The 24,157-nt window shown below is 39.4% G+C and overlaps 1 protein-coding gene across 2 annotated transcripts in view; it reads left to right on the plus strand.

The window, feature by feature from the left end:
* Nucleotides 1-2,374: 2,374 nt before the first annotated feature.
* Nucleotides 2,375-24,157, plus strand: part of RORB (RAR related orphan receptor B) — a 155,364-nt gene continuing 133,581 nt past the window's right edge. For both annotated transcript variants that reach the window (XM_054178043.1, XM_054178044.1), the window contains exon 1: nt 2,375-2,821. In XM_054178043.1, the coding sequence (XP_054034018.1) occupies nt 2,815-2,821 (7 nt within the window). In that variant the 5' untranslated portion in view covers nt 2,375-2,814. The remainder of the gene's footprint in view (nt 2,822-24,157) is intronic.

The raw sequence follows: 24,157 nt of genomic DNA on the forward strand, positions 1-24,157 counted from the left end.
CTTATTTATTGTGTTTTAACTCTTTTGCCTGGCTTTTTCTAAACTTTTACTCCAAAACACTCATCTTAAACAAGAAATCCCACTAAAGGCTCTTTGTAACTTAGGATAATTGCCATTTCACGAGCATGGTGGATTCAATCGTACCTCAACTTATTTAGCTATTAAGCTACTATAAATTTCTGCATGACCACAGACTATGTGGCTGTGTGATATTTACCTGCTTCAAAGAGTTTCAAACAGACATGCGTTGTGGAATAATGTATTTATAATTTGCTTGGTGCTCACTGAAGTCTACATATGCTTATTATATCTATCATATTATTTGCTGCCATTACTAGTGCTAATCAGATGATATTTCACCCTCAGTACCAGAATAAACAGTGAATTTAACTTGCTCAACGTAGTTGTTAGTTTCAGCTAGAAGTTAGCTGAGACATGTATACTGAATGCACTAGTTAGCAAGTAGATAGCTTGTCACTTCCTAGTAAAGTTTTGACTGATGTTAAGATGCAGCTTTACAACAATTAAACCAAAAAATCATATCGGCATAGACAAGAGCAATTCAACTCAGAATATGAAAACAAAACAAAACAAAACAAAAACCCACCAAAACCACTTGTTGCCTCTTCAAAATCACCTATCTTTGCTTCCTCTTGGGCATCCAACTGGAAGAAAATAAGTCTTGACTGCAACACATCAAGTATGAACTTCTCCCAGCTGCTTTTCTAATGTCACAATCATTAGACAGGAGCTAATTAATCCTTCACCAAATTCCAAACTAGATATTGGGTAAATTATACACATTAAAAAGATGAGATGAAAGCTCCATTTTTTCTGACTTGTTTTGCAAAATGACGTATGAGAGTGGTTTTATTGCAAGTACCTCAGAAACCATTGAGTCTGATGAACACACTGAAGTGATGCCTGATGGGAAAATCCACAAAAGAGTCTTAGAATCAAAACTGTTACCACCAACCACATCTGCTGAAATCTCAGCTATAAAGAAGATGAGCCATTGTAAATTCCTGGTCTTGTGATGTGAAAAGGACAGCATGTAATTGACTTTGCAAGCCACACTGGTGGAAGTGGAGTAAAAAATAAGCAATCAGTAAGAGGAAATGTTATAAGAAAACTCCCTGACCAAATGTTAATTTTGCATGCAGCATATAAATTGTAAAAATACAATGGTCAATAATTTTGAAACCTGCCATCTTAGGAATTCAGCATGCTTTTCAAAAATTTAATTTAATTTTTAATTTAAACTGACTCTGTCTTTACCAGAGTGAATACAGTTATAATTATCAAGTAAATCAAGATATTTTCAGTATTAGTAGAACTGATTCTTCATGCTTTCCTCATTGCAGTTTAAGCAGATGTTTTGAAGGCAGCTAATCACAAGACCTACTTTCTGTGAACTTGTCAGTTTTTTGATCAGCACTAAAACTTTTACTGTTTGCACAAAGAGTGGAAACCACTTTGTCTATATTGATTCTTAACTTTTCAAAGCACAATAAATCATGCATATGATCTTGGCCAGGTCTGTATCTCTTTGACATTTATCCCATTTTGATTTATGAGGTCAATATGAAGAATGATGTATGGATACACTTTAGTTAAAACAGGGGTTTTGTGGGGTTTTTGTGGGTTGTGTGTGTCTGTGTGTTTGTGAGTTTTGGTTTGGTTTGGTTTTGGTTTTTCATGGGCAAAACGTCACTTAATTCAGAAGGGAAGTTGCAGGTCAGAGAAAATACTCCTGTCCCCGGAACAAACCCGATTCTGCAGAACCGTCTGCCGGTCTTGGGAAAAACAAACTGCTTTCGACGTCCAGATTTGTTGGTCAATGGGAAGATGATTCACCGCCAAACTGTCCCATTCATGTTGGAAAATGCAATTTCTTGGTGACAATCAGAGTTGGGTGAGAGCTTTACTATTCCTCCCTAGAGACATCCTTCCTACCCTCCCAACAAAAATACTAAAGCACACGGAGATTATCTGCGCCTGTTTGTTACCTTTCTCCACAAGCTCCAGAGCGCTGCAGATAAAACTCATTTCGGTATCAACACGCCATGCCTCGGCTGCCGGACAGGACCCGCCGGCAGCCAGGCGCTCCTAGAAGGAGCAAAAGTTGCCAGGAAGAGGCGGCACGGAACCTCGCGGAGCTGCGCGCACGGGTCCGGGTCCGGGTCCGTGTCCGAGGCCGGGGGCGGTGGCGGCGGTGGCTCCCTGCTGCCCGCGGTCGCGGCTCCGCGCGGGCGGCCGGCGATTGGCGGCGGCGTTGACAGCGGGCGGGGCCGTGCCGGCGGCACCGCCCGCCCCCCGCTATAAGCCTCTTTGCAGCTTTCTCTTTGGGTCTCATTCCCGCTTTGCGCGTCTCTGTGTCTGCGCAGTGGAAAGCTGCACCGGGGAGCTGCTGAGGGGCGCCGGTGTCATGTGAAAGCGCACATGCCCTGTCAGGCGCGCAGCCTCCCCTTCTTTTCTTCCTCCGCGTGTTTTTCCTATTTTTAATAACGTAACTCCTTTCCTTCCTCCTACCCTGTTTCGCCTCTAGCCACCCGCCGCCGCTCCGCGGCCCAGGCGTCCCCTGCAGGGGCTTCGCCGCGGGCGGGCGGGCGTGGGGCGCCTGCCAGGGAGGCGTGTGCCCGGCGGCGGGCAGCCTGCGGAGCCGCACCCCGCGGAGCCGCTTCGGAGGTTATGTTTTTCCCGGCGGAGCAGAGCTGTGGAAGCTGCCGCCTCCGCGGGTGCTGAGACGGGATTTTTGTGGTGCGGTTCCCGGGCTCCCAGCTTCATGACTGCGCGGAGCGGGGAGCCAACACCATGCGAGGTAAGCGGGCCGGGAGGCGGCTCTTTCTGGGAAAACTGCTGGGGAAGGGACCGAAGGGGAGATGTCGTGCTGGGGAAGAGGGTCCCGGAAAGAAAGTTTCTGGGTTGTGCCCGCCTGCTGGCGTGGGGGCTCGCGACGTGTTCTCTGCATGTGCGGTGCCCGGGGTCAGCCGAAGAGGCCTTCACGGCCGGAGGCAGAGGGGGTCACCCCCCGCATACCCGTGCGAGAATGCTCGGCCTCGCCCTGGGCCGCAGCGGGCGGTGTGAGAAGGACGGGGCACGCGGTTGGCAGTGTCGTGGAGTCCCCGCTCGCAACTGTCCACGAGGCGCACTCGGCCTCGGCGACTGGCCCCTACCGGAGGATCCGCCTTCCTGTTGGTCCTGGGGCGATGCCAGCACGGGAGGGGCTCCCTCTTTTCTCCCCAAAAGTTGTTTTCGGGACTTCATCGCTGTCTTCGCCCTGTTCCTCAGACGGCATGTCGCCCGGGAAGGCCCTCTTCCCCAAGGATCACCTAATGGGGCGGGAAGGGTTGCGTTGCCCGGGACACCCTCTCCCTTCCCCCGTGTCCATAGCTCTCTTAAATGGCACTCCGAGGCGGCGCCTTTGCAGCCCCACCCGGTGAGGGTCCCGCGGGAGAGAGCACAGAGCTTCCCTAACAACGGAACACCCCCACGGCATGGAGACGTGCCCGGGTGCTTGTCCTGAGAGTATCTCTGGGTTGGGAGAGGGGATGTATGCTGTTACTGGTACGCTGGACACCTAAATGAGTGAGGAGGGGTATGGGAGGCGTGGGAGCGCGTTGTTCCCTCGTGGCCGAGATCCGGACTCCGTTGGGCCCCCATCCCCGGGCCAGGCGAGCAGCGGCACCGGAACGAGAACAACCCCTACCACCCCCCAGCCACGCGCGTCTACTTCGCCCCCATTTTCCATTCCCCTTTATCTCGCAGTTCTTCAGCCCGGTCGCTTCCCTTACCCCTCGGCGTAATAAAGGGACAGAGACTACACTTTCACGGGGTATAGTGAAAGAGGACAAGAAAGGCTTACGAGGAGGGGAGCACTGTCGGTGTTGACAGAGATGTCGTTTGCAGATTTCTTGGGTTTCTGGTTTGCTTTAATGAATGGGGACACAGACGCTGTAAACGAATTTTATCTAATATTTCCTCGTGCGGGATATCACGTCCTGTAGCTGCGTGCGTTAACAGCTCGAACAGGTCACTCGTGTGTGTGTGTCTAAAGGAATGGTAACTTTGACATTTGCTCAGATAAACTTAAAAAAGAAAACCCACAACAGTTTCCCTCTGCATTCATAGAAGGCGGGTGTCCGCTTTGGGGCATGTTTCAAGAACTTGCTAAACAGCGTTTGTCTTTCATAAGAACTACAGAAAACGAGGACTCTCAGTTCTGTATAGCGGCCCCTCATGCATCTTTGCAGTTTTGGGGGTGTTGTTTGTTGGCTGGTTGTGGGTTTTGTTTGCTTGGGGGTTGAGTTGTTTGGGGTTTTTACGGGCCTCCAGTGCAAGCAGGAGCCGAATTACAAATAGTCTGGGAGATTGTCTTCGAAACGCGTCTGTCAGTACCCCCCTGGGCAGGAGTCCCGACTCCCGTGTTCGGGAAGGTTTGTCCACCGGAGCCCCAGCCGCCCGGGTTTCTCTGCCGCTGCTTCGGGGCGGCCAGTGCGGTCGCGCCACGCAGGAGCTCCGTTTGGCCAGTGTGAAGTTGCATGTCCCTCTCCTCTGCCCCTTTCCTTTAAAACGTGGTCCATGGTGCCCAAGCAGCCATGGGCAGGGAGAGGAAGGTTGGGTCTTTACACACACCTGGCGGCATCATTTGCGGGCTTTACCCCTGCCCCGCAGATACCTCCTACTACCCCTTAGGCTGTCCTGTCAGCTACTGTCCATGAAAATGCTGCTCTGCTCCTAGAAAGCAAGTTTATATTTTCATTATATTTAGGCTTGCACAACAGGGAATTTACAAGTGAAGGGGTAAAAGGGACTACAGTGGAGGGAGGAGAAAAACAACAAATACGAAACTTTCATTGTTGTGAAAAACTTAGTGCAAGAGGTTATTGAACTCACACTTTACATCAGATGTACATAGGGATGAGAGCAGCGCTTGAGGCTCCCTCAGATGAACAAGGATGTTGTATGCAAATTGAGCATCTGTCTACTGCATTTGTGCCTTTGCTAATGAAGGAAATGTGGATGTTCACAATTTGTTAAAATGTGATATCCATTTACAACAATGTTTCTAGACAGCTCTAAGCCTTTTTGTGAAGGTACAGTTGGTTTCAACTTTGTTACATCCACTGTTGGGCTTGAAGGAGGAAGTCCTTTTGTTTACACATTTGAGGTCTTTCCCCTAAGTTTCCCAACTGAGTGGTGATCTTTCCAAGTTGCAGTTGGCCCATGCAGGCCAACGTGCCTGAGATGTGCAGGTACTGCTCTTCATAGAGGATAGAGGCCAAAGAGCTAAAAATACTCAGCCTGTGTTACTGCCTGCTGCATCCCAAAGCATTGGGGAGGCTTAGAGGCTGTTTGTCATTCGACCCCATGGAAGCACAGCTAGTTTTGAGGCACACCTCAGCTGTTCTGCTACATTATACTCATTGGTGGTGTCCTATCTAGAATGATAATTCCCTATGCTTCCAGTCTTTGTTTTAATCCCTTTGAGTATACATAGCTGTGCTGTCTTGTAGCGGAGGAGTATTCTGGTACAGGAGGCAGAACATCTGAGCTTTTGGTGCTCTCACTGTCATGGTAGGTCCAGGTATTTTCCTCTGAACTTGGAATGGAAATTTTGAAGTTGATGACTTCTGTACTTACATTTTATAGAGGCAAGAAAATGTAGAAGGGAATGGTAGTTCCTTTCTTCCACTTGTCCCACTCCTGATAGCCTATAATAGGGTTAAGAACATAGAAGGTGTATTTAATATTTCTCTGGGAAAAGAGGACTGAAAATGTACTGAAATTATTGTGCTGCTTAGTTAAAGAAAATAAAACCTACTTTTTTTTTTTTGTATCTTGAAAGTTTTTTTTCTGAAACTAATTTTTAAAGTTTAAAACTGTTACTATTTGATGAATTGTATATAATACAGCTGATACGCAAACATAAAAACTTCCCCAAATGACAAAACCATCAATGTCAAATCACTGAATTTTGCTCTGGGCATATGCTATCGGTACACAAACAAAACCCAAGTCTGTGATCACAATAATTTCAGTTGACTATAAAGAAGCTATGCAGAGTACTCCTTCTATTGAACTAATATTTAAACTTTCAGCTGGATATCCTACTAAAAAGTTTTCTCTTTTATGTTTCAAAGAGAAAGAACTCAAAAAACTGAAGCCAAGATGCTTGACCAAGTTTTGCTGTTTTGTTTTGTCTTGTTGGTATCAGGACTGAGCAATGATACATGTTGCATAATGTTACATAGTTATTCTGTTTTCATGCATCATTGAAATATTTGTAAGCAATTAGGATTTGTTTGGTTCACACTTTCCTATGTGCAGTACTGCTGAGTGAGCTTATTAAGTAACAGAGGGAAATAGCCTGGATATCTGAGAAAGTTCTCTTTAATAGATGAGCACACGGAGTCTTTACAAGCTCATTAAAGCAAAGGAAAGTTATTTCACAAGACATTCCAGAAAAAGTAAATGTGACGCTGTCTGGAATATGCAACATCATTGACATTGCTTAGGATAATAAACACATTGACTATTTAAAACAAAGGTGGTAAGAGAGAAGCAGTACTGATTTTGGTAGACTTAGGACCCTGCTGTACTACAGCAAAATGTGTTTGTCATCACAGTGTGATGCATCCAATCACTACCTGAATAATGTTATTTGATTTCATTGAGGCTTCTTGATATGCGGTTGAACTCCAATTTCTGGTGTTAGGCCTTTGCAAGAAAAAATTTAACAAATGTTGGTAAATGCATAGAAAATGAGTCAGCAGTAAACTATTCCTGTATTACATAATAAAATATCCAAATATGTACAGTTAATATAGAATAACTCCTCTTTAAAATGAACATAAATAAAACCTGCAGAGTGAGAGCCTGTTTGTACCTTTGCAATACTTTACTTCCAATTGCATCGTACTTACTTTCCAATGAATGCTTTGCATTTATCTTGATATGCTATGCCAAAGTGTTGAGAGCACCACAGAACGAAAGTTTCTTAATAAAAGCCTCTTGGGTTTAATATCATTAGGAATTTTACCATAGAAAAGATTTTTTTTTTTAATTGTTTTTTTCCTGTTTGGTTTTTAATTAAAAAAAAATGGTTTTCATGTATAGAAAGCTACTGGTTCTTGAATATGATAGTTACTTTTAAAACTGTGAAAATATCATGTACATTAACTGGAAACAATTTCACCTTTGTGGTATGGACAATGTCTGATATCCATTCATGGCATTTTACAGATACAGTGATGAGCAGTAACTTGGTATAACTTGTGCATTTGACAATGCAGTCAATTACTGTTTTGTGATTAAAATCTGTACCAACAATTTGGGGGAAGACATACCAGGAGGAAAAAAAACAACACCTATGTTCTGATAGAGCGAGTCAGAATTCCTTTTTACAATGTACTTGTGCTAACTAGAGGAAAGTTTTTAGTATGTTATCCTGGGTACTGCTAAACATGATGTTGATAAATGCCTATTATGAAATGTATAGAAAACCAAATCACAGAAATTAAAGATTTCAAAGCTTTCCCAAGAAATCATTTTCCTCCTCCTCCAGCAATACGATGAATTCACAGAAATCAAAGTCTCTGCTATGAAATTGAAGAATATATGCTTTGTAGCTGAAAACAAAAGACGCACCCAGGAGAAAATATTGTTTGAACTAATCATCAAATGAATAGAAATGAACTTTACCAGTACACCAGTATAATGGGTTATGTTAACTAGCTCTTTCGTAGTCCATATGCTGCCCTTTCAACCCACGACCCTATCGAGCTCTTAATGAGGAAAATCACAGGTGTTATAACGACATTTGTGGTAAATCGGGCTAAATATAATGGTTGTATAAATAAGCAACTGTAGTAACACAGGACAAAAGGAAAGTTGTTACAAAGAGAAGAAATAAAAAAGAGAGAAGAAACTTTGAGCATTACTGCGCAAACATGAGATAACAATGCATTGGTTGTTACGCAGTTTTACACTTCCAGCGTGCCCTAGATCACTTGCTAGTGAGCTTAGTAATAAACCTGTTAAATCAACTTCAGCCAAAGTGTAAATTTAATAAACCTGATACATTTGAATTAAAAATCAGCTGCTTTACAGAGTAATTTTAGCAGCTTCATGCATTTAGCGCAGTTGGGGCTTTCCCTAATGACTTTCATAGAGAAACTCTAAATGTCAAAATGTTGTTCTTTGTACTTTGTTTATGAAGTTTAGTGTTGTTCCTTCTGATTCTGTATGCTGTCTGGGCAAAGTCTACAGTGCAACTCTGAGAAAGAGACATCTCGCAGTGTGACAGGGAGCAGCAGACAGAAGGTGCATTTTGGATTGTGCTGTTTTTCTGTTTGTGTCTAATATTGCTATCGTGAGCATATTAAAAGCTCTGATTAATGCACAGGATTGAGAATAGGATACAGCTGGGTCAGCCTGGTCCTTGTTTTAATGAACACTGACTCACTTGAGGGGTCCTACTGATAAGACATTTCACCCACTGTATTTTTAATGTCTTAGAACTATTTTTTGTAAAGCAGAAATGCTCACGCTTAATTTTGCCAGACACATTCTGCTGGAAACTTATGCAAACAGAATGACAGCTGTTTCTGCTCTGCTACAAGTATATAGGCCAATTTAGTCTGACATAAATGTTGTTATTATGCTGTTAATGATGAATTCTTTTGATGAATTGTCAATTACAATGCATTTATACAATTTTAAAGCAAGATCACCACTTTTATTGCAGCAGGAAAATGTGCTGAATTTTTAAAATCACATGTTTATCTGGATCTACATAATGGACCTGCTCATTAAAGAGTAAATGTCAAGGAACTATGCTTACTTGACAGATAAACTAATTTTCAAATAATTTTCCTGTTGTTGTGGGCCTTGTTTATGCAGTAGTTCAGTCAGATTTGATGGGGCTATACCTTATAGTAAGACTACTGCCTTACAAGTAAGGCAAACTGAATTTGAGGGAGATTGTTCTATGTCCATTGGAAACCTAGTGACCTGGCATTCTATGAAAATGCAATAATTATAAAGGTGCACAGGAAATCAACATTTTAAGAAACATGCTGTGTTTGGGAAAAAAAAAAAAAAAAGTCTGAATGTGAAATTTTAATGAAATCATCTCTGACTCCTAAGTGCCTGCTACTCTCTGCTGCTGCAATATAGCCATTAGCCTGGCTGGAAATTCATATTTTCTGGAAAGATATACTCTTAAATATACTACTTGTTGGGATTTTGTTTGTTTGTTTGTGTTTGTTTTTTAGATAATCCTGACATAGAAAAAGTGCTCAAAACCACTTTTTTCTCAGCCAATTATCAGTACATTTATTTGTTTACTTGTTATGCTGTATTTCTGCTGGTAAATAGTGCCAAAGCGATCTTTAACTAAAGACTAAGAAAATACATACATTTGTAATATATTTAGGTATGAATATGCTACAAAGGCTAGTAAACATTTCAGCATGGCTGAAAGCAGTGTAATTTTCAGGGTAGTTTTGACAATTATTGTGAATTTAGTCTTTAAAGCATTTTGTTTGTCTATAGATGTTATTGAGGTGGTCTCACAATTAACAGATTCATTTAGTTATCAGTGATTACTTAGAAGGTATCCTGAGCATGACAAACACCATTCACACCAAATTTATTCTTTTTAAGAGTCATATTTCTATTTCTGCTTCATTAATCCATAGCAGGCCTAAATTACTTTATCTTTCAGAGTAACTTTTCCAAACCAGATGTGCCTTTTTGTTGCATTTATTTTTTTTTCTCTGTAAAGCAATCCTTTGGACTAAAAATATCTTTTCGTATACAATTAATATGTATTATGAGTTTTTTTTGAGTGAAGGTGTTTGTGGTGGGGGAAAAAAGCTAAATTAAATGAAAACTAAGAAGTTGTTAAATTGCAGTTCAGTCTACTGTCAAAATAATGAGCTGTCAAGAAGGTTGCATATTTTGTTTTGGAGCAGGTTGTTGTTGGTCTTAGATGAAATTATAGTTCTCCTAAAATAAACTTCAAGTGTAAAAAGTGAAGACAAGGCTATATTATAAATAAGCAACTCTTAAATTACCATTTCCACTACAGCAGGAGGTGGAGTGTGATAGCCTTTATGGAATTTGATAATTTGTGGAAGTTAGATTATGCAGTATGCAATACACATTGAAGATCTGGACTTGGAATCTACTGACCAGAGTTGATAGTCTGTTCCTGTTTGTTATAGTGAAAACTGTGGGGCAAACAGTCTTCCAAAAGATTTATTGGCAATTAAAATATTTTTTTAGGACATTTTAGTGAATTTACTATATGTGAACTGTATAAAACAGGGTTTAGCAAAATTAAGGATAATATTTTCATTTAAAATGTTGTTTAGAGGCAATAATGTGTGTTAACATATCTTTCTTTCTTGAAAATACACCTGATTTTACTAAGTAAACATAAACTGCTGCTGGTTAAATTTCTGATTTGAGAGCCTGCCACAGGAGTGCTTTTTGGAAATTCTAACTCTGCTAGCACATTTTTCCTTGATTACTTGTATACTTCCACAGTGAGGCACCAATTTTGCTTCTCAAAATAAGATGGAAAAGTTAAAGTAAATGTTGCATTTCAGCTGGCAAGTTGTGAAACAGGTGCTCTGTTACTTCTTCTCATATTTGTTTGGGAGAAGAATGAAGCCATAAACTGGCTCTGAAAAGCATTGCTTGCTTCAGCATGCATTGTTCTGGGGATTTTATGCAATATTTGTACAGTGAACTGTGTTTATTAATTAATTGGAATGAACTGAAAAGAAAGGAGAGACCATGTACAGGAACTGAGGCCAGATACTCAAATGCAGTGGAATCCCATATGTGAACAAATGCAGCACAGTCTAGTGGTACAGAGAAGTAATGGCACCAGAGAAGAAACATACTAAGGCACAATGCCCTTTGGTGATTACAGCTTTGTGAAGAACAGAAACTCTTCTTTTGGAAAAAGTTTGACTTATGACTACATAGAGATTATTTTATTTTGTGTAGGAATTTATACTAAAATTCTTAGCTTTTTTCCTTTCAGTGCATTTGTGAGAGGTATACAAGTACTGGCTGTTACAAGTGTCTGTCAGCAAGCCAGACTTCTTTTAATGACACAAGCCATTCTCTCTATACCACTAAGACATGGAAATATGGTATGAGAATATCAGTTAAATTGTTTTTTCTAAATGTCTTGAAGGCTATTATGTATGTCACGTGATAACATTTAAGCAGTACTGCTTCAGTAATGTTTAGTAGGTGTACTAACTAGAATAATGGGAGATTTTAATTTTAAATTAATGTTCCATTTTATTTCTAAAAGTAAAAAAGTAGCGACACTTTCACCAAATCTCATTCAAAAATCTATGTACTAAATCTAAATTTGTGTCTAAAATCACAAGGATTAAATACTATAAACTACGGTGACATACAGATAACCCAGCTTTTATTCATTTGGGTGGGATGCATTTTACTGAGGAATCACAATTGTTGGTATATACTAGTTTCTTCTTAGCCACAGCCAATTCTAGAAAATTAAGATTATATTAATCTCTCAAATGAGGAATCTCTCAAACAGGAATAAGGAGGAAGATCAAAATAACAATGTCATTTATTATAACTCATGGAGAATAACTCAAACTAAACATTGTTCCATACCTTAAAGAACATCACCATCCTATTCCACTATAATTTGCAGAGCAAAATTTCTTCATGCTTATGAAATTCCTTGTTCTGAGCTGATCAGGAATTACCAGTGTTGTGATGAACCTTTGAAAGTATCTAGTAACTACTATGATTTAGCCATAATTTAATTGATAATAATATCTTATTAAAAAAAAAAAAAAAAAAAAGTAGAAAACTTTGCATGCAATACCTAGTCCAACATTTTCAGAAGTAACAATTATCACACTAAGATTTCTGGAGAAACTGTTCATATGTGTCAATACTTCCAGCAAAGGTATGTTTCAGAGTATTACATCAACTGCGTGAAATCTGTCTGCAGAACTTTGGCTGAGCCAAGCTGTATCTTTAATTTTGAAACCAAAGTCCATATCGACTTGTCCAGAACATTCTACTGTGGCACAATATGGTCATTTGTTTTTTTACAGTCTACTGATTTTCAGAATATGGGTGAGCCAAATAATACTATCACTTTGAGTGCAGCAGATCAGAGGGGAGAGAACTTGAGCTGTCTTAATGCAGGTGCCTGTGCAGGTGTTGCTTTCTTCATTTATCACTGGTCTGAATTTGACAAAATTCCAATACTTATTTTTGTAAAAGATCACTTACAAAGAATTGTTGTAAGTGAGAAAATGCTACAAACTCCAGTGTGAGTGACATGAAAAACAGGAAACTAAATAACACCTTTTGCAGCAAGCTATTTTCAGACTTCAGCAGAACTTAGGATAAAAAGATTGTGCCAGCTGTATCATAAAACTGAAGGAGAGAACTGAATCTTTTCAACATGAAATTTAAACAGGTAGAACACTAAAAAGGAAGGCAAACAGTGGAGGGTAAATTTGAATATACAACAAACAAAATAGAAGGGGTGATGTTCCCAAAGAGAGTGCCATGGGAGAAGCCAGTAGAAATGGAAAAGAACAGAATATAGAAAGGAAGAATGAGGAAATTGAAGTTTTTTTAAAATACAAATGTTGCTGTACTACAAAGTCCTGGATTTTTCAATTTCCACTTATTTCAGGTGGAGTTAACTAAACCGGGCATACTGTTACAAATGGGGAAGAAAGAAGTGGCATAAAGAAAAACAACGTGAATGTATTCATTGTGATATTTTTTTGTTACTTTGTTGTAGTGGGATTTGAAACTATTGTTTTCAGCTGAACACAAACATTAGACATCCATTCTCATTCATTTCACTATGTACATCTAGAGCTCCATGACTCAGGAGTGCTGCAAGTTTGAACATCACATATGCAGTTATGTAAGCTGTGTGAACAAGCCTGTCAGTGCACCTCAGCCAAGTTAGTCATTTGCAAAATACATCCAAACCTGATCTTTTTAAACTCTAAATTGAGTGAAATTAAATGAGTTTGCATTTTTTCAATCTTTCTACACTTTTTTCTGTCCCTTGTTATTTCTCAGGTTTTTTTCAGTCACTTTTGTTAAAAATACTACACTCAGAAAAGTCCTTGACATTAAATTTGATTCACTTGTTAGAATATATATGATTGATTCATTAGCCTGTGCCCTGTGTATTACAGGAAGATGCTACATTCTTCTTACCCTTTGTTCCTTTTGGTTTATCTTTGTTTGGGATATACTGTAGGGAAGAAATAAACAATTTGTTAAATCTTGGACTGGCTACATCTTTGTCATTTACTCTATTACATTTGTATCTATGTAGCCTTGGAGTTACAAGAGGTGCTTGAGGGGTGTATCTACTTTCTTAGTACTGCTTGATTGCCAGCACCTGCTCTTTGTCTTGCCTGATAAAAGAATTTTCCTGTATCTGGATTTATTTACTTTTATGAAATTGTCTGTTATGCAGAGTTCATGCAGTTCATATAATAGGCTTTTGGAGTTAGTGGAAATTAGCAGTACTGAATGTCACATCTGATTGCAAAACTTTTTTTTTTTTTAAATTTTGGTTTTGTAAGATGTAAATAATGGACTTAGGTTTTTTATTTCTTCATGTTAAGAAGGTAAAGAATGCTCTTCTGATGCTCTCCATTTCTCCTAGATCAGGGTGACTTTTAAGTATGTATCCTTGACTAACTTTCCCTTCTATAGCAGCTCCACAAAGGTTATTACAGAACCAAAGAACCACAGAATTCTCCATAACCCAAGGAATAAAAAACCCAAAGTCCAACAAACAAAAATAAAAACAACCCACCAAAACCAAAGAGAAATATGAGTTTTCTGAAAACTACTCGGGTAGCATAGGAGGCTCATTTACATTAATTCTCTGCTTTCCCACCTCCCCTCTGTAGTTTTCTGTAAGTCCTAAGCATAAACCAGGCAGAGAGCCAAGCTGTCATCTGTTAACATCTATTTCATCCTTCTTGGGATCATTTGAGCTAGAGGAGTGTGTATGTCTCAGAGAAAAGTCTTCATGATATGAAATGTTTAGCAATGCATCAGATTTTGATCCACTGTTAACCTGCATTATTGGGCAAAACAGAGCAGCACTATGAAATCATTTCAGGGAGACGAATTCTATTACTGTGATTTTTCATAATCTCCATAACAACATTTTTATTCATAGAATGGCTTGAGTTGGAAGAGACCTTAGTGATCATCTAGTTCAAACCTCTCTGCCAGGGGAAGGAACACATTTCAGTGGACCAGGCTCCTCAAATCCTCATCCAGCCTGGTCTTAAACACTCCCAGGGGTGAAGCATCCACAACTTCCTGCTCTAGTTTAAAACCATCACCCCTTGCCCTATCCCCACATGCCCCAATAAAAAGTCCTTCTCTAGCTTTCCTGTAGGTCCCCATCAGGTACTGGAATGCTCTTATAAGGTCTCCCCAGCGCTGCCTTCAGGCTGAAGAGACTTTTTCCCTCAGCCTGTCCTCATAGAAGTCCTCCAGCCCTCTGATCATTTCTCTGGCCCTTCTGTGGACCTGTCCAACAGATCCAGGGCCTTCTTGTGTTGGGAGCTCCAGAGCTTGATGCAGTACGCCAGGTGGCATCCACAAGACCAAAGGAGAGGGGCAGAATTGCCTTGCTTGACCTGCAAGCCATACTTCCTTTGATGCAGCCAGGATACAGTTGGCTTTTGGGGCTGTCAGTGCACACTGATGGTTTATGTCAACTGCCCTGTCAGCCAGCACCCCCAAGTTCATCTCTGCAGGGCTGCTTGCAATCCACTCATCACTCAGCCTGTGTTTGTCTTTGGGGCTGTCCCAACCCAGGTACAAGACCTTGAACTTGGCCTTGTTGAACTTCTTAAGGTTGACATGGGCCTGCCTTTCCAGACTGTCAAAGTCTCTCTGGATCAAATCCCTTCCCTCCAGTATGTCAATTACATCACACGGTATGAAGGGTGCACTTGATCTTTTGATACAGGCTTCAGTGTGGAACAAATTAAAGGATGTGTATATTCTTTACTCATCATTTTTCATTTAAGTAAGGCCATTTCTGAGAAACTACCAATCATGGTTTAGAGGCCAACAGTTACAGTATTTCAAGCAATGCTAAACTACTAATACTTTGCTTACTGCTCAGCAAAGTAACTGAAAATATTTCATATTTTATGTGTGTATAGATAAGTTTCATATTTTATGAAAGAATAGGTGATATTTTGATACTTTTATGCCTAGATTAATTGAAAAACTCCTTCAAAGTTAAGTTGGTTTTGATGTGGGTTTTTTGTTTTTCTTTTCATGATGTGACTTTCCAAGAGTAGATTCACATCCAAGCATATAAATGTACCTTACTTATTTATGTATTTTTGTGTTTTATAATGCAGAAGAAATTATAAAAATAATATGTTATTTTCCAGTCCTGTTTGGGTATCAGATTTTACTCTTAGAGGTAACCAGTCATTCTGATGTCTGTTTATTGGTTTTAAGTTGGTGGTTTGTGGTTTTTTTTGGGTTTGTTTTTTTTTTGTTTGTTTGTTTTTTTGCTGTTGTTGTAGTTGCTTGTTACCTGTTAAATTTTCTTCCTGCTGTATTAGTTTAATCCTCACCTACTGTGGCTGTCAGGTATTTGTTGCATCTCAGTACATTTAATATTTTTGTAGTCTTTGTGGTTTTTCCCTTTGCGAAATGCTTCTGTCACAAGTATAGTCTGACTGACAGACTTAATGGAGAAAGACCACTGAATCAGTGTTTAAAATGAGCTCACAATGTGATCCTACCACACAATTCATTAGACTTACTAGAAAAGCAGGTTGAAGAAGGGTTTGTAATCATCTGTATCAGACTAGTTATACACACTTGTGAATTCTTTTTGTAGGGATGTTCATCAACTATTCATGTAAAAGAAATTTAAAAAATGTGTAAAGTTATATCATTTACTTTCTTCCCCTGTGTGACTGTTTCTGGCTATAACAGTTCCTCTTCTATTGCAGATAGAGTGACTTTATACAGTAAGGGAAAGAGGCAGAATGCTTTTGTGCATTGACACTTTGTCAAATCAGTTAAATTAGAACTTTCCTAAATGTTTTGCTGTATAATGCACATCACACTTGCTTGAAAAAGGTGCCAGATCGGTGAGTCGTCTGTGTCCTTCAGGGTTTTAGGACCCGATGCTGAAGGGGTTTTTGACATGTGAATGGTTGCATGGATGAGGAGACTGACATGCCAAATACTTTTTCAGGCAGATCTTGTTAAGTGCAGACTTAAGAGATGTCCTTGGGAGCTGAACTGCCCACTGCACTGGGACTGTCTCTCTCCCATGCCACTTTCCTATTGTGCCTAACACTGACCTTGAAAGACCCTTTTCCTGTGGCTGTTATAACCTCGACCTTTTTCCTGACAGTGCCAACAGGGGTGCCAATTAGTGCTACGTGGTGGGTTTTGTTTTTCTTTTTGTATGAACAAAGTCTATTGAGGCCTGGATTGGGACCACCAGCTTACTTCTTGAAAGCCACCAAGTGCCATGGCATTTTTATTTCTCTCAGTCACTATCGACCTGTTTTTGAACCTTCATCTGTAATCTATAGCCAGTCTTCAATTCAATCATTAGTTTGAAATAATTTCACTTGGTAAGAGGTGTTTGCTTCTGAAGTAAGATATGATAATATACTATTATATAATAAATACCTAAAGTAACTTTAATTTCTTCTTGTGATTACATGCTGAATTTGAGTCTGTTTTTTACAAGTTCATAATTTTTATCAAAATATTGAAGAATTGACCGGGCATACAAAAAAAGGCACAGTAGGAATAACAGGAGCATTAGAATTTTATATCAAATAAATCCCATGTGTTGAGATAAGCTTTGCAATCTAATATACAAGCATGAGAGTCTTTATTCTGTTCTTGGTTTCTTGTAAGTGATCTTAGGATATTTCTAGTTACTAGAGATTTTCTGTCAAAAATATTTAAACATATTCAGGCATATTCCAGACTTTTTAAGATTTCAGAGGTAGAAAACTGAACTGAAAAATAGAGTTGTTTTTAAGCATTGCAGGGAGACCAGGATTAAATCAGAATAATGTTTTGAAGCATTCTCTATTTTCCTGTCAGCAGAAAAAAGTATTTTACAGGAATCTTGGTTTCTTCTTTCAAATACAAGCAAACAGGATCTTGTCTGTCTAGTAGAAGTGGCAATCACTAGTAGCCATTTAAATCTACAATGCCAAATTTCAGTTGACGTTATGTATGTGTATACTCAACATGTCAGCTGAATACAACATTCTTGATTTTATCTTTTTTCAGTATTTTTAATATTTAAAAAAATCAAAATACTTAATTCTTTTGGTTTTATAACTGGACAGTAAATAAATGGTACCATTCAGTTTTTGTTCAGCTTTTCTTGTAGCTGTTTTTCCTTGAGTGAAAGCTGTGAATCCTTCATTTTGAGGCATATTATAACAGTATCTGCAACTTTGAGTCCTGTGGTGATGAAGCTGAAGTTGAGGAAATACTAGAATTTTGTTATTAGCGACAGTAGAGAGGAAAGCACAGGGAGGGCAGAACTAGGCTATTATTGTCATAATATGGCTATAGACTGGATTGTGGATATATCCTCTTAAAAGTGCTGTCCTGATGCTGCAAAGAATAAGTATTCTTACTTGTTTAGAATTTTTATATCCATGAAGAGGCTATATAAGGAATGATGTAAATGTTGGAACAACTTAGCAAGTTATGCCAGAAAAGATTTTTATACCAGTTCTGTAAATTCAACTGCTACGTTTCTGAGAAAGAGAAGGCTGTAAGGAGTAGAGGCAAGTGTATGAGTGAGTGTGAGTGATTTTTGTGAAGTGGGGCAAAGAAATCTGTGTTAAAGATGAGAGAACTGGGGGAGGGAGACACTTTAGTCTCTCCTTTAAGTGCATCTCCCTCCTGAGTACACTTACTTCCATCACAATGGAGTAGAAGAGATCTTTGTTTCGTGGTGCAGTACCCCTGGGACCTAATTTAGCTTTTATAGCAAATTCAAAAAGAGATCGAGTGAGCAAGAGAGACTAGAAAAAAGATATGAGTTTGAACCATAAATATTGTGGGTTGCTTCTGCAAATCCTTTAAAAGAAATTCTAGTAGAAATGCTGACTTGGACGGTCTACTAAAAGAGGGCTAAACCTCAGAAATGCACTTTCTTTCTTTATTCAGTGGTGGTAATGAAGAGATAGTATGAATGTGTGTTTTAGGGCAGCAGTGGCTTTCTTAATTTGAGTAACAACTAGAAAACCATTAAATTCAAGCAGTAATACAACATTAATTTTTTTTTGCTTCTGAAAATGCCTTTTTTGTTGAAGTCATACTGTTAGAAGCTTATATTGTATCCAGTACTGTGAACAACAAAATCATTCTCAGCCATCTCAAAACTTAATCTATGACATTTTTTATTTCCTTCTCATGTGACTTCTGTTTAAGAGTTCAGAATGGGTTTTCTATCTTCTACCACATAATTTTGCAAGGATTGAATTTGGACCCCTGGATTTGGGGTCATCATGGTATTTTTGGATAATCTTTTTCCTGTATTTTACAGGTCTATATTGTCATCATGAATGGAATTGTATTGTGTGTTCATGTAACCCCATGAATTTTACTCAGTAGGACCCATTTCTGTAGACTCTTGACATCAGAGCTCTGCTTTGCCACGCTACAGATGTGCCTTGTGAGTATCACTCTTCTAAAAGTGTAACATTAATCTAATTCACATGCAGGGAAAATTTGCTTTGGTGCAGCTTGCTATTCTGTTGCCAACACACACATGTTACTTTGATGTCTATAGTTATGGACGGCTGCAGAAATATATTTTTTGTTAAAATGAAATTAAATGAAATGTATCATCCATTACCCTGTTTAGCTTGAGGTTTTATTGATGTTTTTATGGCTGATCCAGTTGTCCTGCGGGTTCATAACTTACATGATCATTTCCTTTAAAGAGTATTTAATAAAAAAATACATAGGCTTGTCAGTAACATTTGAAAAGCTGCTACTATTCACCTCAAAAGTATAAAAGTATGCATTTAAAAGTGCATGCTTTTAAGGAATTTGGTGGGTTTTTTGTTGTGTTTTTTTTTTTTCTTTATCATCTAATTTCAGCTGGCTGCCTTGTTCCTTTTCTGAGGGGCACTTGCTAGTAAATATCCTACTTCCACAAACTTGTATTCACAGATGTAATTGCTAGTTTAAGACACATCACTTTGCTGAGACTTGTTGCTGCTGTTGCTAGGCAGCCCAATTTGTACCAGCCAATAGCACAATGTAATTCTCTTCAGCAGCCGATTTCAATTAAAGGTCTGGACATATAACTGGTTTCTTCAAGCTGGTCACTTCCAATATGAAGGGCTGAGCTGCACAACAGCTTGATTTCCTAAGTTTTTCTGTAATGAATTCAGACTAGGTATATTAGAAAAATACTGAAACAAATAATTGAACTGTTTCTTTTTTTTTCTTGCATAAATCAATTTGGATGGGAAGCTAGTGTTTGCAATGATGTTTGTTTCCTTAATTTTCTGTATAGATTTTATGCTCTCTCTGGTGTGTTGAGAAGAAAAAGAACTGAACATGAACTAACAGAAAACCCTCTTTTAATCTGCAACCTGATTAGGAATCCTCAAAAAAGATCCTATGCCAATATTTGCTTCTGCCAGAGAAAGTAGCGTAAGAGATATTTTCAGAAATGTTTCTGAATCTGCTTCACAATATTACATCTTAAGCAAAAAGATCTCATCATGAAACTGATAAAAAAAGTTGTCCACCTCACCCCCCCACCCCCCCCCCCCCAAAAAAAAAAAGAAAAGGAAGAAAAGAAAAAGAAAAAGGACTATTTTGGTATGTTGAGGAGTTATATGGGAACCCAAAAAAGATTAGAAAAAGGAAATGTTTTATCTCAATGTGTTGAGTCATGGATGGGGAAAAAAAAAAGTGTCAAAAGTAGATTTTGACATGGTTTAATTTAAAATTTAAGATAATTGTGCTAATTTCATTTACAGCAGAGACTGAGGAAGCATTTTTGTAGACATGGCTATCTTGCCTCACCAAAATGTACATATTTTACTTTTGCCCATCATTGTTATGGGAAGTAAAGGTAGAATTTAACCATTTAATTCATGTTTAAAAATATTTTTCTTGTTCTGTCCCTCAGCACTGTTAACATACCTCATTCTATTGAAGATAATGAAGACCTTGCTTCCCAGAATTACAGTGATCTCAGATTTTATGTTGCTGCATTAGTATTTTCATCCAAATTCTGATAACAAATAGGACAAACCTGTTATTTAGTCCTTCTGTGGAGATGCATTACTGAATAAAGAAGCAGTAAAAGCATAGAGAGAGCAGTACATTTTATAAGGTTTGCAACAATAACCCAGTATAATTTACTATGGTTAGTATTTTGATCCTTTGCCAGCATGCAGACCTGTAGTTTCCCTTTGTTTGTTGGTTTTGTTGTACAGATTTTGTTGAAGTATTTTGTCTGGTTGTAAAGGTGTCCTGGGACATTTTTTTCCTCACCAGGTTCCACCCCAATGTAAAATGTGGTCCTCTGTTCTGGAAAGAAAGAGGTACTACATTTCTAGCATTTGATTCTTGGACTATTTCAAGGTTGTTCAAGGTCTGCTAAATAATTACTGAGAGTCCAACAGCATGAGATTTAACACATCCAAGTGCCGGGTTCTGCACATTGGCCACAAGAACCCCATGCAGAGCTACAGGCTGGGGTCAGAGTGCCTGGAGAGCTGCCAAACAGAGAGGGACCTGGGGGTACTGGTTGATGGTAGGCTGAACATGAGCCTGCAATGTGCCCAGGCAGCCAAGAGGGCCAGTGGCATCCTGGCCTGCATCAGGAACAGTGTGGCCAGCAGGAGCAGGGAGGTCATTGTGCCCCTGTACACTGCACTGGTTAGGCCGCACCTCGAGTACTGTGTCCAGTTCTGGGCCCCTCAGTTTAGGAAGGATGTTGACTTGCTGGAACGGGTCCAGAGAAGGGCAACAAAGTTGGTGAGGGGTTTGGAACACAAGCCCTATGAGGAAAGACTGAGGGAGCTGGGGTTGCTTAGCCTGGAGAGGAGGAGACTCAGGGGTGACCTTATTGTTCTCTACAACTACCTGAAGGGAAGTTGTAGACAGGCGGATGTTGGTCTCTTCTCCTAGGCAGCCAGTACCAGAACAAGAAGACACAGTCTCAGGCTGCACCAGGGGAGGTTTAGGTTGGATGTTAGGAAGAAGTTCTATACAGAGAGAGTGATTGCCCATTGGAATGGGCTGCCTGGGGAGGTGGTGGGGTTGCCGTCATTGGAGGTGCTCAGGAGGAGACTTGATGGGGTGCTTGGTGCCATGGGTTAGTTGTTTAGGTGTGTTGGATTGGTTGAGTGGTTGGACACGATGATCTTGAAGGTCTCTTCCAACCTGGTCTATTCTATTCTATTCTATTCTATTCTATTCTATTCTATTCTATTCTATTCTATTTGTACCAGTGTTTTCAGTTGCTGGAAGCTCTCTCTAAGGCCTCATCAGGCTGGCTACTTAATTCACAAGTTCTCAGAGCATCTCTAGCAAGAACCCAGTAATTCTTCATACCCCAAACTGGTGCTCCATAGAAACTCTGTGATCTTCATTTTGTCTTTTCTGTCTTATCTAATGCCATTCTCCATCCACTAGGGTGTTCCTCCATTATCCTTTTGGTTAGCCCATATGAGCTTCACATCACCTGCTGGAGGTCAGCATAATCCTATAGCACCAAAGAGACTTGACACAGAATGTTGTGGGAAAGAAATTAAAATGGCTGTGAGTACATGCATAAGGGAGAAGATAAATACTTGGAGCAAAGGCTTTTCTACAGGACATTGAATAAAGAGACAAGGATGCCAATATATTATATCCACTTAGCACTCAGTAAAGGCCAGCAGAGATTACTGACAGGAACTAAGTACTTTATCTTTTCTCATCCAGGCACTAGATTAAGAGCCAGTACAATTCCTCTCCTCCTAAAAACAGAACCAAACCAAACACACAACCAAACAAAAACCTACATTTCTCTGGTTTGTTTTGCTCAAAGCATTGGCTAAGAAATCTTTTGGGCACAAATTTATTTCTTTTCCAGACACTCAGCCTACGTGAAAGAAAACACAGGACAATCTCCCAAACTCTTCTTATGACTTAAGGTTTATTGTGGTGTTCCTAGGCTGCATGTTTAGTGTCTTGCTCATCTCCAGGCTAGATTATTCTAGAGAAATATTTTTGTAGGTTATGATGGTTGGATCTGATGAAGAGCTTCATCTGGAATAAAACCATGCCAAATACTGTAAAAATAATTTAAATCATTTTTCCTTGATTTAGCAGAGGGAACATGAATCCTGGACTTCTCTGAGGCCCAAGATAGAAGCAGGAGGAAAGGACAGGCATTTCTGTTCTTCTAGCATAACAGCCCAAGTGATGATGAACTTAACATGTATCAGGATAGGACAAACTGTGATTATGGTCAATCACATGAATTCTTGTGGATTGACTACTTGCTTATGCAGAAAAGATGGAAAGAAGGAGGGGAGAGAGCAGAATGCAGAAGTCAAGAGTGTGCTTAGATAAGGGGCTGCATCTACAAATCAATCTGGTTTTTTCTGTATCTGTTTAGCCTGTTGTTTGTATTGTCTAATGTGCTGCCTTTGAAAAGAACAAGGCTCCAAAATGCCATTGAAAGTCACTTTCTTTTCTTATCTCCTGTGTGAACTATTCTGTCATTCCTATCCCTAAATATTTAAGACAGTTTTTGAGGCTATCCAGCCTTTTTCTGTTTCACAAAACCTAAAAGCTGTTCTAAAAAGTTGCTATATTCCTTGCAGGGATGGTACAGTATCTAGTTATTTACAAATAACATAGATCTGTTATTTGTAGTAATTCTTCCATGAGGGCTATCAAATGAATACTATTGTCTTGATTTTTGGCCTACAGTAATGACCTCAGAATGGGGAAATCATCCTGTGAAGTCACTGTTCTACTTGCCAAGTTTTAACTTTCTCCTGGGGAGACATTTTAGACCATAGCTCATCTATGTGAATGATCCTCTTTCAAAAATAGTGTTCAATTTTGCAAGGAACTAGCTGTAGACAGAGGCCAGGAAAGGCTGTATGTGGCAGAGAGGTTTTTCTGGGAATCACTCTGGGGGTGTCACTATGGAGTGTTATCTGTGGCAAGCAATCTGAGGGATGTTGATTGACAGGCTTATGTTAGGTAGGCTGAGCAAATGATACTTTCAGGTGTAGCTCAAGGCATTTAGTATGGGCAGTGGTGTAGATGCAGTTTAGAAATACATGTTACTTGGTAGTTTCATCAGACTGCTGTATCATGCCTTAGGTTTTTTAAGTTTGCAAACTGAATGGGGCTTGATAGGTCAATGTTGGTACGTTTACACAGCTTATACTATGTTGAAGGTTAAACATACTATAGAAATTACTGACTTTATTGTAATACTGATTTCAAAGGTAACTTTGTGTTTTGTTAGTGTTCTCATGATGCTATAAAAACTTAGATTATTATCTACCAAGTCATTATAAAATAAATTTCGTACCTGTGAACTAGTCAAGTATAAAACTCTGTAAGAGCCTCTTCTAAGCTGCAGAATACTTAGTCTCTGAAAGCTCTTTTGCTTTTAACATATAGGTTCTTCTGAAATCAAAAGTTCCTATTTTCTCCTACCTGTTTGTCTTTCCCATCTGTACTCTCTCATGGTGCAGAATGTTCAGAGTGTTCCTATGCCTGTGATTTTTGAGGGTTAGGAATTTGACTAACAGAGCAGGATGTACACTGAACATGAGTGGGAGATGACGGGGGCTTTTTAAAGCAGGGTTAAGAGTATGATCATGCACCAGCCAAGAGTACTGTAACAACATTGCTGCAGACAATATCGAGGAAGTAAAGAATGGAGATGTTGGTTTCTATTGTGCTTTTTGATGGAAATATCTGGAATTTTTAAAGATTCATTGGGTCAGATACAGGGCAAACATGATCCATTAGCTCCATGGAGCAAGACCGAATGTCCAGATTTCATACGCTGACCTCA

The sequence above is a fragment of the Dryobates pubescens genome, chromosome Z, assembly GCF_014839835.1.
Source record: "Dryobates pubescens isolate bDryPub1 chromosome Z, bDryPub1.pri, whole genome shotgun sequence".
Classification (NCBI taxonomy): Eukaryota; Metazoa; Chordata; class Aves; order Piciformes; family Picidae; genus Dryobates; species Dryobates pubescens.